General features: G+C 36.7%; 1 protein-coding gene across 1 annotated transcript in view; it reads left to right on the forward strand.

Moving 5' to 3' along the window:
• The window catches only part of UNC13C (unc-13 homolog C), a 4,920,764-nt gene that overhangs the window by 2,854,335 nt on the left and 2,049,390 nt on the right, over positions 1–17,039 (forward strand). Inside the window, exon 12 of the mRNA XM_044078941.1 lies at positions 5,986–6,149. Coding sequence (XP_043934876.1) covers positions 5,986–6,149 — 164 coding nt within the window. The remainder of the gene's footprint in view (positions 1–5,985; positions 6,150–17,039) is intronic.

Raw genomic sequence — 17,039 nt, forward strand, 5'->3', positions numbered from 1 at the left:
CTGTGAGAATTCTGAGAGTTGAAGCTTTTGAAGTAGCTCATGGACACTGTGCATGAGACAGCCCACATCCCAGATTGTCTCTCTTAACATTTTGGCGGGAAACTTATTAAAAACTAGTGACAAACATTCATTTAGCAGTGTAAATGCATCTAAACATGACAAAATCTTCACAATGCATTCTACAGGTTATTACAGACTCTATGTAAGTGAAATCAAGCCCAAAATTATTAATAAGTAACAAAACTCAATATTTTTGTCCCAACTCAACTCCTATGCAAATCTTATTATTTTCTGTGTCTATATGATCAGAAGCATTTCTATATATTAATAAAGAAAAGAAAAGAGAGTAGAAAGTAAAAGGGTATAAGGCAGAAATAAAAAAAATGTAAGAGAAAGCTATAAGAAGTATATACAATAGAATGTTACTTACTGTTTATATTAATAGAGTTAAAAATAAAACATATTATTTACTATTATTTAGTTCTAATTATTATTAGTTAAAGCATGACAGATTATTTACAAACAAGCATAAGCAGTGTAATCAAGAAAGTATAATTAGGAATAGCATTTGAAGAACATATAAACTTTTAAGGGAAAAAAATGTATCAAATTACTGACCTTATTTTTCCTCTTCAGAAAGAGAAACAAGTTAAATCACAGCTTGCCATTAAATCTCCAGATATTTTGACTAGTTATGAAACAAAACATTTCTTTGCACACAGAGAATAACTTTGATTAAATCTTTTTCAAAATATTTGTTGCTTCTTGGAAATGCAGGAACTATATTTAAAAAGATTAATAATAAAATAAAATGATGAGAGAGAAAAAAAACATAGTACAAATCATTTGTTTTTAGTCTCTTCTTCTTCTCTGAAGTCTTCCACGAAGTTTCAGTTGCCAGTCTCTTTAACGAAGGACTAGCCCATTCCATTTCTTCTATTTTTTCCAAAATCTTATTTTGTTTGATAAACAGTAAAGCAGAGTCTAAGTCATTGAAAATTTTAGGACCATCAGGAAGGAAGATTTTAAGCTTGGCAGGAAACAGAAGGTATGTTTTAAACTGTGCTTTTTTAAGCTCCCTTATTAGTGGCAGAAAAACTTTTCTTTTACCTAATACCATGGAAGAATAGTCATTGTCAAAACGCACAGTTGTTTCATTAATCTTAACAGGAGCTTTAGCCCAAGCAGATTTAAGAACCATCTCTTTATCAAAAGATGATAGAAATCTAACTATAACTGATCTAGGATAGTTTTGTTAGAGTTAGTATTAGCTATAGCTCTATGTGCTCTTCGATACCAAAAGAGAGTGCTTCTGGTAAATCTAAAGTTTTAGGGAGCCATGTTGTTAAAAATAAGTAATATTGTTACCTTCAATATTTTCTGGCAGTCCAAAAATCCTAATGTTATTGCCTAGATCTATTTTCCAGGTCATCCAGCTTTGTTTGTAAATGTGTATTTTGTTTCAGCAGAAACTCAATGTTGATTTCCTCTTCTTGTATTCTATTCTCCATGTCATTCACAGCTTCTTCTATGCCTGTCATCTGGATCTTCTGTTGTTGCAGGTCCATATGTAACAAGTCTATTTGTTTTGTAGTTTTTCTATGAAAGTGTCTATTTTAGTATCCATTTTATCCATCTTAGCAGTAAGTTGCTGGACTATAATTATCAGAGACTGAAGTTCTTTCTTGATGCTGGAGTCTTGAGAATTTGTCTTACTGGAACTCATTTCAGACTGATAAACTGACAGGAAAATTTCCAAAGTAATTTCTGACAGGAATATTATTAAGATTTCCTTTCTTTTTTAGATATAGTTCAAGAACTATATAAAACAAACGTATTTAGAAAGAAAATTACTTAAAAAATTAATTTTTTAAGTAATTAATTCCTGTCAATGTAATGAAATTGGTGGAGCTGAAGAAATCTGCTGCTATCCTGTGTTCATCCTTGGCCACGCCCCTCTTTGCCTATATTCTGATATAAAACCTTGACAGGGAAGGCAATCTCTAACCTGCAGTCCAAATACATTCCTGGCATCTTCCCATTCTGTCATTATTCCCTCTCTAGTTATTTGCTCCAAAAACATGTTTACCAGTTTTCTCCAATAAATTCCAGCCCCCTCTTGCCTATTGTCTATTTCGCTAATTGCAGTCACTCCTATCGGCAGAATCTCCTTTCTCCATTCCCATGTTGGCTTAGTTCTTAGGATACTTTCTGCTACTTCACAGATATAATATTCTGCATGATTATTGTTATTCTCCTTAAAGGCCTTCATCCAAAATCCCAATCCCTCCTTGTTTCTTTATATTAAATCTAAAAACTACTGCACATATCCTACTTTAGAAGTATAGGTATCTCAATTTATTAAGGAGCACTTATAGTTTCCTAAAATAATGCAACTCTTGCTTCTGGGGAGTTTTATCAAGTACATTTCAGAACCATACATGATTTTTAGGGTAGACAGAGGGTGTCCTGTATCAGGCTATAAACTGATAGTGGGTTTTGTTTAATGTGATTTACAGGTCAATAAGTTCAGCTTGTCAGTGTCTAGAAATCTGTTTGGAAGTGATATGATCCCTAAGAAATATATAGATGTCCCCACAGTTGCCATTTGGTCTGGATGCACAGTTTGCATAAAACCCAAGTAAAGACAGAGCAATTTTTAACCATTTAAAACAATTTCCAGTAATTGCATGTATATGGATCATTACAAATGCAGGAATGTCTAAAGGTCTGGCATTTTGTTTATGAAACTTCAGACTTTGAACAAAACCAACTCGATATGATCATGTTATGGATTTAAAATGTTAGTTATGTTGGGATGTCCATTAGTTGATTCAGCCTAGACAAAGCACTATGGAGGCCACAGAGGCTTTAGTCAGTATGCAGAAGCCATGGAGTAAGAGTTGTAGGCCATCTGAGAGTCATAAAACACATCCCACACTGAGACATACTGGATCCCCCTGGAATAATACCAACTCTTTAGCTAATTGTTAAATACAGTTATTTTTTTTTTTTATTTGTACGTAGCCATCATTCTTGGAGAAAGAAGAATTTCACTCAGGACCAAATTCTTGCATGCATTTGTGACATGCATAGATTGTTCTGACAGCTCTGTCTGCATATTCCTCAAGGTTTTCCCATCCCAAGTTGTTCACCCCCACGTGGACCACCATCATATAATAGTCACATTTAAGTGAAAGGTTCTTGATAAAGCTTATTGAGTGGATTTGCAGTGCATCTGACTACAGAGTCACAGATTGCTAAAACATGTCTATTTGTATTCTGTCATATCAGATTTGAGGTTATTTATCCTTTGGTAACTTTTTCTTGTAAGCCCATCAGATTTTCACCAAGACCTAGTTGCAGGCTTTGTTAAGTTTTTTTTTTTTGTTTTGTTTTGTTTTTTATAGCGGCTGTCAGTCTGCCTTTCATTGTGAGGGTGAGGCCTCCATAAGTACTTGCATCTATCACATACAGCATTATCTGCGAGCATAATGCAGTTATTGCATAAGGATAACAAGTGCTATGAAGCTGACAGGATAACAAGCAGGCTGACTTACTTTTTAGTGTAGATATTTGGAGAATTAAACTGAATATTACACAGACTTACTGAGTGAGTGACTGATGGTATGAGTAGTAATGTAGTCTGGTCATGTATTATGTCATTTGTCATATGGTGATGTAAATGTAATGGTGTGGTGTGAAGCATGTAGGGAAGGAGTTCAGAGGTAGTTTTATGCATTATTATCCTGTGGTGGACATTTATGGAATGGGCAGGGAGTGTAGAAGTCATGGTAGGTAGAGGTGACATTAATTGTCTAAAGTGTGAGGTAATGGAGGAGATTTTGGATGGTGTTAGTACAGGATGGTTGGGTTAGAGGTGTATAGTCAGTAGAGAGGATGTAGTATGTGGTATCCTCTACATTAAGATGTATCCTACTACACACCTCCCTATCATGTCACATGTATTTCCTGAAATGAGGATGGTTCAGAATCATTTGCTGTGAGACTCCACCAGCTATGTACCTCAAATTAAGTAATGCATTATTCACCGTCACCGTCTACATTCTCTTCTCCAGCCACTTTTCTCTCTGTCCAGCCACCTTATTTCACACCTTATCCCCCTATATTTCTGGAATAACCTTCTGTATGATACAGCACAATAGAATCTGTTTTGTGACCCCCCCCCCACCAACATATCCAATATAGCTGTTGACAAAGCATATGTAACAAACAGGTGTCACTCCTATGATGCATGTTTACTGCATGATCTAGCCACAAAATGTACCTTTCTGAATGGGTACACCACATGCTGCTTCATGTGGTACACTAAAAACATTGTGAGAAATTATATTATTTGCAGTGCGCAAAATCCTTAAACCTGTAAACTCATATTTAAGAAACAGGCTTACTTAGTTGTTGACAAATCATTACTGAACAGTTGTACAATCTCATGACCCAAAAAAAAAAAAAAACAGTACAATGTTGTATTACACTCAATACCAGAATCACTACATTGACAAAAATATTCACTGCTCTATTATTCTCAGCGCATATTGCACAAGCTAGAATTTATTGGGGAAAACTAGCAAACAGAACAAGAAAGGTAACAGAGCGGGAAGTGGCCAAGAAGTAGTTTGGATTGCATGTTAGAGACTGCATTCCATATCAGGGATAGATATCAGAGTGTAGACAAAGAGAAAGAGTTAAGAGAGTACTCAGTGAAAAAAAAAACAGCTCTCGCGGAATTTTAGAGTCTAGAACAGAAGATGATGTTACAAAAGGGATAAGGGGGTAGCGCATATAAAATAATGCATGATAAATATAAACCAGTAAACCAGTCAGATGAGGTTAGAGAAGATTGGGAAGAGAGACTGGGAAGGCAATTTACATGGGAACAATGGGAGGACATCTGAATGGCTCCTAAGTGTGCAATGAAGTACAGAAGGGTTATGATTTTAGGTTGGAAGTGTTTTCATAAATATTTCTATTCTCAGAGTAGACTTTAAATAATTTTTTCCCTCAGGTAGACAACAGCTCATGGAGGAGTGATGAAAAACAGGGAGGTAACTGGTAACATGTTTTTCTTGTGGAAGTGCAAAGGGTTGGTAGATTTTAAAACTTCCCCTTCAGAGCACTTGGGGCAAGAAATGGCTGTAACTAAGGAAATTATTATTTTGAGTTGATGCACAGGCTCTGAATTGTCTAGACATAGTAAAACCTTATTAAGTTTAATGCTATTCACTGCCAAAAAAAATTACTAGAAAAATGGTAATCAAAAGCTAAACCAACTGTAAGTGAAGTACTGAATATTTTAAGTGATATAAAAGAACTAAAGATGGGAATCTCTGGAAGAGGGGAAAAACAAATTGCACTGAAATAAATGCAGTTTGTGGGAGCACTAAATGCAAAATAATGTTAAGGAGGAGGAATGAGGTTTAAAGCAAGGTAGGGATTGAGAAATGTATGCAATGCTGAAGTGAGCAATTGTCAAAAGAAAGAGAACGTTTATGTAATGCATATTATCTGAATATGGCATTGCAATACAGTTTTTCTTTTTTATTAATGTATATTTGCAAATGTCATAAGTGATAGCTTAACAAAGGTGTTTAACAAAGAAAGAAAAGACAGCAACAACAAAAAATAGTCACTTCACTGACAAAAATAGTTGCACATCTTTTAGCAACTCTCTCTTATGTTGCAAAACTAAATATTAGCTGTTAATTACTGCTGTTTTTAGTTGGTAAAATGAACTTTACAAATTAACTGCACTAAAGCTTAAATGAAAATTAGTTGTAAATACCACTCTATTGCAATACACTTTGTATTGCTTCTTACTAATGTTGCATCCTTTGTGTCAAAGTTATTTAAAAAACTGCAAATACAAGATTATTACACTTGAATTTGCATCACTTTTTGCCAAAAACATTTTGATTTTTTCACATCAAAAATATTTCTAAAATACTTTTTATTTATTTCTCTTAGAATCTGTTCCATCACTTAACTGAGTTGAAAAACAACGGGGTTGTCAAAGTGCCAGAAGTGAAAGGAGATGAAGCCTGGAAAGTTTACTTCGATGACGCACCTCAGGAAATTGTGGATGAATTTGCAATACGATATGGTATAGAAGCTATTTACCAAGCGATGACGTAAGTATTCAGAATTGCCTGACTTGACTACTCTTATAGTTGTATTCCACTATTAGAATATTAAAAATGAGATGCTAATTTTTGAGACAACTTGCCTTTGCATAAAATCCATTCTGCTTATGTGGAATGCTGTCCCGGTAATTCATAACCATCCTTTTCACTGCTACGGTTTAGCTTCTGGACAGCAAAAAATATCTTCATGAACATACAGTGAGTTTAAAATTCCAAAAAGTGCATTGCCTCCTTGTTAATTTATATATGGTCAGCAGAAAAATATAAGATTATAGTAAATTTGGGGTAAAGTAAATTTGGGTTAAGCATAATTTCTTCGTTAGTGTTATGAATTATCAAAGTATTTTTTATAAAATGTGCAGTAGAAAATGATAATTGTTTCAGACATGCTTGTGTTGCCCAACATGTTCCTTCCAATAGTAAATTATTCAGTTTATAAATTTCAAGAGTGCTTTATACAAGAGAAATAGTTTGTGGCACTATTACCAAATAATATTGTATCACTTTGTATGTGTGTATGAGGGTGCATATATGTGTGTGTGTGTGTGTGTGTGTGTGTGTGTGTTTGTGTGAGAGTGTGTGTATGTCCATGTGTGTGTGTACCATGTGTGCATTTGTGCTCATGTGTGTATGTGTACATGTGTGTGCATATGAGCATGTGTGTGCACGCATATATATGCATGTGTATTTGTGCATGTAAATGTGTGTGTGTGTGTACATGTGCATGCATGCACACTTGCGTGTGTGTGTGTGTGTGTGTGTGTGTGTGTGTGTGTGTGTGTGTGTGTGTGTGTGTATTTATTAATGCACACAAGTGGCAGTGAATGTTTGCACTTTCTTTGCTGAACATTAGGCTATGTTACTAAACAATTTAATTATTTGTATAACTATTACAAATGTATAAGCATATAAAATGTTTTGTCAAGAATAATATTTGTTATCCCTGAAAATGGATGAGACGCAGCTTGTTAGGAACATAACCTTATTATGCTAGTAGTGAAAGGGAACTTAATTTCAGGCTTAATGATCTGTTACGCTATAACGCAATCATAAGGACAAAACGTTATTCCCTTTGAAGATAAAAAAACAGGAATAATGTCACTTTTCAAAGGACAATTGGATGTGTATTCAGATGGCAAATTAAAATATATATTTCTGTATAAACTCTGTTCTCAGCATCTGGAAGGTATCTGTAATACAGTAATGCAGTGATAAAATCTTTCTGTTAGAGCTCCAGCAAGTGTGGTTCAGACCGGACTTCTGTTCATCCTTTGTAGTGTTGGCATATTTTACTTGTGTAGCTGCCTCAAACTCTGGAGTTCAATCCTGACTTCTGTCCAGTCTTTGTAGAGCTTAGGCATTTTGCTTGTGTTTTTATGGATTTTCTCCAAGGACCCCATTATCCTTCTACATTCCAGATACATGCTTTACTTACTCAGTTAACAAATTAAAAAAAAATAATTAAAATAAATTAAAATAAGACATTAAGCTTCAAGGACTATAAGAACCTGTATTTTTTCTTTAATCTTATCTTTGGTTTAATCATGTTTTAAGATAGCTACAGTATGTCAAAAAGCATGTCTTATTTTATCTGTCTCATTGGTTCATATTGTTAAAGCATTAATTGTTGCTTCTGCTATGTGGTTGTGGTTGAAAAGGGTCTGTTGATAGTCCACCTCCCTGTTTAAAAATATATTAACAATTAAACATAAAGGAAAACTTAATCAGCTGCAGATCTGCAAATCTGCACTGTAGCTTATGCAGGCCATACCATCTGGTAGCTGAAAGAACATCTCAGGGATTTACTTCATGTCCACTGCTCCCTGAGGCCAGAATTTATCTGATTCTTGCTTGATTAGGAGGTACCTCAAATGGGTCTGTGTTGTAAGCTGTACTCATACCTGGATACCATAGAAGTCCTCAAATTATATGATAATGCAGTTTGCCAAAAAAGTGCAGACTAGATAAGTGAGGTCACTGAAATACAAGATAACCTGTTCTTCCAGAAATGTAGTGACGACAAATATAGGAAGCATAGGTTCTTGCATATATGAGGAGCTATGTTCTTCCAAAAGCAAATACTATGAATATCATTTTAAACTGTCTGTGTAATTCAAAACATTTGCTGTCAAGCTGCAACTGGTCATCTTTATGTCACTGCTCGCAACGCCCATTTGAAAAACATTTCTTTTATGTCAGCATGACTGGAAGACCACAAGAGTTTTGATTTTAGCATGAAGAGCGCAGTATCAAAGAGGCATGATAGGAATCAATGTTCCCACGGGTTAAAAGACATAATTAGGAACAAACAAAAAGTGAACTTGTAGAAGGAGCAGAAATTTTATTATACACATAAGGACAGGATGTATTAAAGGTAGAGTGTTTCTCAAATAGTAACTTGAAAGCAAACTGTTAGAGCAATATGAGAACATTTTGAAAATGTGTAAATGTCAACATATAGACAGTATGTAAGTCCTGAAATGGCTGAGGTGCAAAAGTTTTTTCAAGACACACTGGATGGTATTGAACTGTTCCATCTGTAGTCACTACTCTATGTGGTGAAGGAAGTTTGCTCGCATCTTATCTGACAGATCCATAATTGGAACTGTTACCCAGTAAGTCCAAGGGTCATAAAATCCAGTGTTTCTGCCACTAGTTTTGCCCAGTATGAGGTACAGCTTGACAGTAGTGGCCTTTGGAAGGTTGGTGATACATGAACAGAGATGTATATATCATATGGTACCTGTCCACGTTTTGTATGTGGTTTGTTACACATTTCATGATGGATGCTGGATGCAACAGAATGGAGACCCAGATTAGATTAGAATGAGAACCAGGAAGAAATAAAATTAACTTCTGTGTGGGACTCCCTAGGAGGGTAGGAAGGAGTGTGAGGGGGCAGGCTGCTAAATTGCCTGTTGGGTAACAAGGCCAAAAAATAGGGAAGAAAATGCTTTTGTCATAGAAACGGCTGTGCAGAACAACAAATCAGATTCCTCAGTCATAAAAGACACATTTTGCAGCTGTAAAAGGATTGGTGCAATACAGGAGGAGTTTAAAGAACTGTGAGGAGTTGGGCACTTTGGCAAATAACACAAACAATGCATACCTACAGGCTTAGATAGGCTTCTTGTCCATGACTTGGGTGAGAATAAGGCACTATTGTGCCTTATAAGGTTCAATGAATAACTGAAAAAATTGGGCAGATCTTAGGGCTGTGTCCTTATTGAAAATGGGCGATGCATGTGGAGGGATTTAGGTTTGTACCCATGTGATGATTTGACATAAGTGATAAGTGTTGTATTAGCAAGAATTTTAAAATAGTCACGTATAAGGCATGCACAGATATAATAAATGCCGGTTTAGGTGGAGGACTCATGTAGCTGTAAATATATCAGATCAAACAATAGCCCTGTGCTAGGAAAGGCCTGCCTCTCATTCCTACTTCAGTAGAAACAGTTGGCATTTCTATCATTTAAAAACAATATTATCCAATGCTGTCATCAGTTCTTCTCTGCTCTTTGAAAAAGGCTTGTCAATGGCTGTTTCTATTTCTTAAGAAATCTCTTTCATTTTGTCATGTTGTCTAATTTGATAAATTCCTTTTTTTTAATATTGTGTAAATTATTAAGTATGAAACATGAGGAGGACAGATAATGAGCAAATATTAGGCCATTAATGTCAGCGAATAAGTATTCCTGTGAAAGGAAAACAGTTCCTGAATTTCATGAAGGTTTACATTGTGCATGCGTGCGTGCACGTGTGTGTGTGTGTGTGTGTGTGTGTGTGTGTGTGTGTGTGTGTGTGTGTGTGTGTGTGTGTGTGTGTGTGTGTGTGTGTGTGTGTGTGTTTCTGGCTTTTTTGTCATCTTTGAATCATATTACTGAAAATTGTATATGTGGTTTAACAAGACCACTAAAATAAGGAAGTGTACAGTTATGAGAAATATTTCTTTTACAGAAAAAATACATAAACTGAAAAATTACAAGGCTAAGGATGACAGAAATATAGTTTCATAGTTCAATAGTCCAAATGAAACTGCATTATGGTCATTTATCCAATTAACACTGACACCATTACAAAAGTAAAAGCTTTAGAACCCCCCCCCCCCCCGCAAGTATCTAAATACTTTTTTGAAAGCTGGAATGTGTCTGTTACAAACTCCTCTGGAAGTTCTACCTGAAAAAAATAACAGCTTTTAACAATAAGCAAAGCTCTTCATTCCATAAAGTTTGGTGTGCTAAGCACAACTTGTTCCACAGGTACCTAAAACTAATAGAAAAAAGATGTAGACTCTCTGACCAAGAGTAATTTGATTTGCCACTGATCTCTGGAATTCTGTTTGTAAACTTCTGATGGATTCCTTCTAGTAATAATAGATCTACTTTACAATATGAACAAAACAAAATATTATATTCTATAATTGGGTGAACATATGCTATAAACATTTTTTTAATTCCTTGTTGTTAGAAACAAAGTTCCTAAAGATTAAACCTATTACTTTAATTGATTTAACTTTTGTATTCTGAATATGAAATCTGATTCTTAAATTATTATTAACATTAATGGCCAAGTTCTTACACTCTGTCAGTTCTAGTTGGTCGGTAAGTCCTGGTTTCACATTCAAATTGACGTTAAATTTATTAAATTATAGGATACTCCATTTTTCCTTACTGATGTTGAGATCATTTTGTTTTCAACACATAAGCAACCTGACTCAAATACTGATTAAATTTGTCAATATCATTTGATGACTTAACTATGCATCCATATTTTATATCATCAGTGTACTTGGCCATCCATACAATCAAAATTTTAGGTATTAATGAAAAGACTATAGTAAATAACAGCTGTCCCAAGACCAATCCCTGTGGGACTCCTTTGGTTACTTGTCCCCACTCAGATGTATAATTCTCTTATTATCACTCTTTGTCACTATCCATATGACCATTTTGTAATACAGCAAATAATGTAAGGCTTTATCAAGGGTTTGTGCAACACCTGTACAATAATATTATGCAATACTGTCAAGGATTTAGATAAATCCAAATAAAGTACAAATGAAGTTTGGCAACAAACCAAGTTGTCCTGCGACATCTTCATGGGGGGGGTAGGTTAATATTAGGAGGAATTAAGTGGGTTGGGGAGGTGAAACGGTTAAGTGGAGGCAGGGATGGTTGGGAGGAAATGAGATAATGATGGGGAGGGGCTTAAGAGGTTTAGTCTAGGGTAGTTGGGTTAAGCAATCACATTTTGGCGTGAACTTTGTAACTGCCTTACCTTTGGTATCATCCACTTTTAGCCATTACTGCCAGAAAATCACTCGTGGCCCATTTCGTCAGGCCTAGAAAATGTTGCAGGATTTCTAGCCAAATATTATTGTGCAAGCATTTCAGTTCGGCCGTTTTAGTTGGCGTGTCATTAAGGGAAGTCAGCAATGGTGGAGGTGCAGTAAATGTTTAGTGGGTGTTATTGCCTCTGCTGATTGCTTTTGGTTATCTGAGGATGGTTTCTGAGGCTGGATTACCAGTCTGAGTTGCCCTGTGCTCATAGTTTATTGGTGTCAGAGTTTGAGGGTGGGTGTGCACCTGAGGGATACCTCCTGCTGTGTTTAATGTCAACCTTTTGAACTTGGTGATTCTTGCTGGTGTCACCCTGTTATTCTGGGGGTATATGGGTAGCGGTGAAGGAAAAAGGAAAAGAAAAAAAAAAACAAAAAAAAAACAGTCCCTCTGGGATTTTGACATTGCCCGCCACAGATGTCATGTTGATTTGGGTCTGTTCGGCATGGGATTTGTGATGATTTGGTGGTGATGCTGTTATCAGGCATTGGCGGCAGTTGGAAGGTTGAGAAAACTACGAGTCTCTTCACGGCTTTCGGCTGGTAGTGTGGGGGCTTGACTGGGTTAATGGGTAGTTCTGTGCATGCGTGGGGTCACAGATGTCAGGTTTTAACAAAGCTAATTGTAAACGGAGGCTGTCCTTTTTAGGAACAAGATGCCAGAGGTGGCATCTAAAGTGGTATGAGATTCAATTTTGTAAGAAAAGAAAACTGTGTTATGTTGTGGTGGTTTCTTATCATGGTTTATGGCTTTCAAATCCACTTAAAAGTTGCAGAGGTGATAGGTCCTTCAGCCAACTTACTACTGACTTGTTTTCTTAAACTGTTTGAAGATCTACAACTTTTGGGAGTTAAATTACAGCTCAGTATTCCTACACTTTGATACTCAGTTATTGCAGACTATTCTTTTTAGAGATGGTTAAATCTGTTTATTTAATTCCTAGCAGTTTTGACGGTGTCTCCCCACAATCATAAATACAGTGTCCAAGAACTAGATATCAAACTGACATAAGTGCACTGAGTTAGAAGCCAGTCTTAGGGGTGTAGTTGTGCCTGCAGTGGTGAATTTTTATAATTTTAAGCTTGCTTTATGAACTTAGAGTTATGACCCTGACAGAGATCACTGCTGTTTTTACCATCAGGAGGGCATACCAAGCAGCATAAGAAAACTAGCCAGTAGAACAGAATGTTGCATTCTATCATGGTCATCTCGTTTTATTTTGTTGACGTTGTTAGCAGCAAAAACCTTGCCTACCATTTTATAAGCAGCTTATGTAATGCAAGACAGACAGATTTCTCATAGCAAAAAATGCATGACAGTCAGTCAAAAGGTGAAAGGTAAATGGACAGCTGACTGACGCAGGGTACAACATGGAAGATGTCAGTATTTTGCACAAACCACACACAGCGCTACACAGACCAAAGTACTTCTGTTTCTTATGAAGTTAAATGTATGCAGTTTTATTACTTTTTGATAAAATGCTGTGTACAATAAATGTGAAGATATCGCCTCACAGCAAGACATTGTCGCATTCGATTCTCAGCTAGAGCGTCTTCTCTGTGGAGGCATGTGTGAATGGGCGTGCCTTCATTGAAGGTTGTGCGTCAGGGCTGGTAACTCGGCACGTAAAAATCCACTACCAAACATTAGCAGACCGGAGTTCTGCTGTGGCGACCCCTAACCCGGATAAGCCAAAAGAAACAACATGTCTGTTTGCTTTGCACTTGTTAAATGGTGGTTGATAGGCAAACCACTGAGGGCTAAAGTCGATAAACAATGGTAGTATTTTAGCTGCAGCTGTCATATCCTGGAGGGTGGTCCATTTACCATAAATAAGGGTTTTTGGGAGGTTATTGGCAGGTCTTTGGATGTTTCTGCTTGGAAATGTCAGACCTTAGGGTCAGGGGGAAGGAGGCTGCTTTCCCTGCAGATTATTTATGTATGTCTAGTGCATCATATTTATAAATTATCAGTAAAAAAAAAAACACTTTGATATAATGGGGTCCCTCTCGGCATAGAGTAAAATGACAATTTTGGGAGGCTGCTAGTATTGGGAGGGCTGTTCAGTGGGCAATTGTGAGGTATAGGTAATAGACAGGTTGGGGAATGGTTTTGGACTTAGTGATGTATTTCCTCCTCCTGGAGGTCAGGCTTGATAGGCAAAGGGCAAAGCTGTAAATATATGCTACTATGGCAGGGCTCATTTTCTGGACTATAAATTATAGCGCCATACAAAGTACATGGTTCAATAGATGTGCAAAGGTTATTGGTGTGTACTTTGCTTTGGATTTCTCTGTTAAGGAATGGAGCGACTGATGTTTCTCTGTCACTGATTATCAAAGGACAGCTATACCTCTCAACTGTACACATTTTCACAGAACATTCAAATTTTACTTCATATTTTCAGGTTCTCATAAAATTGGTTTCAGGCAACTCCCTGAGGGTCGAGGTCAAAAAATAAGGACAGACATTTGAATTTCAGACTTTATATCTTTAGATATTCGAGATAATACAATATCTGTTATTCTATCAATTTGCTAAGTTTGTAAGAGAAATATATTTAGAAGTGTCCCTATTTGTGCCTGTGTATTCCCATTATTTATGGGTGTCCAGACTCTTTGTTCTAGGAAGTTGAGAGGTATGTTGACAGCCACTTGCACTGCTTTGATTACAGCAGGATTCTTTGATTATAGCATGGCTGGTGCTACAGAGATCAAGTGTTAATATTTCTGGGGGGGTGGCATATTTCAGTCTCTCTTAGGATTAGCAGTTAAATTTAAAACTTGGAAGTGGCATTCACCTAGGGTTCTATCTTCATGTGATTGTCCGGTAAATACGGGCAAATCTTTACAGCCTGGATGTAGGTACTGATAGGAGTTGGTAATAACAATAGTGGGGACTTGCACTGATGTGACTCCAGTTACCTGTCGGCTATTCTAACTTTATAAATAGCAATATTTGAGAAATTGTCACTATATTGGGTCATTGTCCCACTTTACTTATATCTTGGTTTACACATTTTCCTCAGTGAATTGAGAAGGATGACTAGCAGGTGTTTTGCTGCTATTTTGTAGTATGTGGACATTGCTGGCCTGAGGTGGCAGAAGAGACAGATTTATCTCAGTCAGGTTCTCCTTAGAACTTTAGGATCTTCATTTGGGGCTCTCAAATCTGTCAGATAAATTATGGTAAACATTAAGGGGGGGTTATATGGCTAAGGTGTCTGCCCCATAGACAAGTGGTATAGGGTTTGAGACTTGTTTTGTTCAATCTTGTAAAAGCTATGTACTTAATCTGTTTTCTTTTTCAGGTGGCGGAGGTCCAGAAGTTGATGGGGCATTGGTAGTGATCTGAAGGAAAGTAATTGAAAGGTGATGGAGGCAGATGCCATGGAAGTCCCACTCATTTTGGTACTGCACAATAGGTTCACATATGGGATACTGCATAGAATTGGAAGGTAATGGATTCTGCTCTTGATTTTTGGTAGCTGCATTGCATTCATCAAGGGGATTTGCATTAGGGGGTGTTTAAGGTTGGGCAGGTAGGTTACTTCTTTGTTGAGTATAGGCGAGTTTTCATGAACCAGGTCAAGGGGTGCTGGTTGGGTGTGAGACTTGATACTAGTTGTTTTGATTGGGTGTCGAATTGAGTTCAAGGGTTACAGTTTGTGGTTTTGTAGTGGTTATAGGTTGTCAATTCGTTCAGGTTGAGCCGCAATTTCAGCTTTGAAGGTCGTGGGCTGAAAGGGTATGTATTCTCTTGGTGTGGATGTTCCCGTGTTACAGCGGGTTCATGGTAATCCTACTTTATTTAGTTTCATTAGGGTGTGTTTCAGTGATGGCATAGTATAGGGGTTTCTGATGGGATTCTAAGGTGCTTTACAGATGATGGGTACACAAAATGATGTTTGGCTTGACCCTTCCCTTTATGGGAACTGGATTGAACAATTTTGGGTAGAAGGGAGGGGGAACAGCCTGGTCAAGCTGGTTGGCGGAGAAGAGGGATAGGCTTGCCTTCTTCTATTCCCCCTCTGGATGTTTATTTCAAGGATCTGGGAAAAGGAAATGAGTAGTCGGAGGAAGCTTGCTGAATAGATAAGCAAGCTGACGTAAGGATGGTGCTTATTTGGTGGAAGGTAATTTAATGGATGGTGTATGAAGTGAGTTGGGACGCTGCTTCATAAGTAAAGGAAGTGAGCAGAGGTATGGACCCTGCTTGTTGGGCAGGGTGAGTAGGTACACTGCCCTGATTAACATTGCAATGAATGGTGTATGAAGTGAGATGGGACGCTGCTTCATAAGTAAAGTAAGTGAGTAGAGGTATAGACGCTGTGTACTGGGGCAGGGTGAGTAGGTACGCTGCCCTGATTAACATTAAAAGGATGTTATGCTGTATTTAGAATCATTTATATCTTGAATATTAAGTTGGTGATCGAATCTATGTTATGGAAATTTAATAAAGGTCGTTAAATGTCATTTGGTGTGATGTGTGTTATTGAAGGGGACCAGGACAGCTGCTAATAGTCCCAGATCTAGTGCTAAGGAAACAAGGTCATGAAAATTAACCAGATTTGTAAAGGTCGAACACTTCTGTACGAAACCTTGTTGTGAGGTATTTATTAGATAACCCTTTAATTCACAATTCAGAACTGATAATAAGCACCTTACAAAACTCTTACCAACTAGTGATATGAGACTTATTGGTCTGTAATTAGAAATGTTTATGTCTGAATCTCCTCTTAAGGTATAACATCTCTGAGTTTTCAGCATGTTGGAACATGGCCGTGTAGAAATATTTTCTTAAAAAAAGATGTAATGGTGAAACTGTATATATATTTATTATAAATAACCCAAAAGGAACCTAGCAAATCATCTGGATCCATTCCACAATCCTGCCTTATATATCCAAGTAAAGCACTGACAGTGCCCAGATTAAACAAAGGGCACTCATAGTCATCACTTATTATTACTCCTGGCTCATGTGCGTTCTTTGTGCCTACAGTACTCCAAGCTAAGAAATGTATATTAAATACATTAGCCATTTGTTCACCTGCATAAAGTAATTCATCATCATGTGTAATTGGGCCTAATGTTTTTATTTTTCCTTTAGAATGATTGACATAAGAATAACATTTTTTATATACATACTTGCATTTGGCAGTTCTTAAAGATGCCTTTAATCTTCTTTTGGCTAAGTTATAGGCACTTTTAGCAGTGCCACTATAATGCCATTTCTACATACAAAACGTTTTCTATTTCTTCCTCGGTAGTTTAGAATGAGTTAGGTTCTACCAAGGAGGTGATTACCTCTCATGTCTCCCAGTAAAAGGTTTTCTACACTTATTAAAATGTCCACAACATTTGCTCTCAAAAGTGTCCGGTCGATAATAACATTTTCATTTGATGAATTATATCTAAATCAGAAACTGTTGTTTTGTCAAATATTGTCCTTGGCTAACATTTTGAGTGTTTATATAGCAATAAAGAAAATACGAATGTTGTGTGATCTGAAGTGGGCGCAGCTGTTTTAATTAATT

This window comes from Protopterus annectens, chromosome 7.part1 (genome assembly GCF_019279795.1).
Source record: "Protopterus annectens isolate FY-2018-M chromosome 7.part1, PAN1.0, whole genome shotgun sequence".
NCBI lineage: Eukaryota > Metazoa > Chordata > Ceratodontiformes > Protopteridae > Protopterus > Protopterus annectens.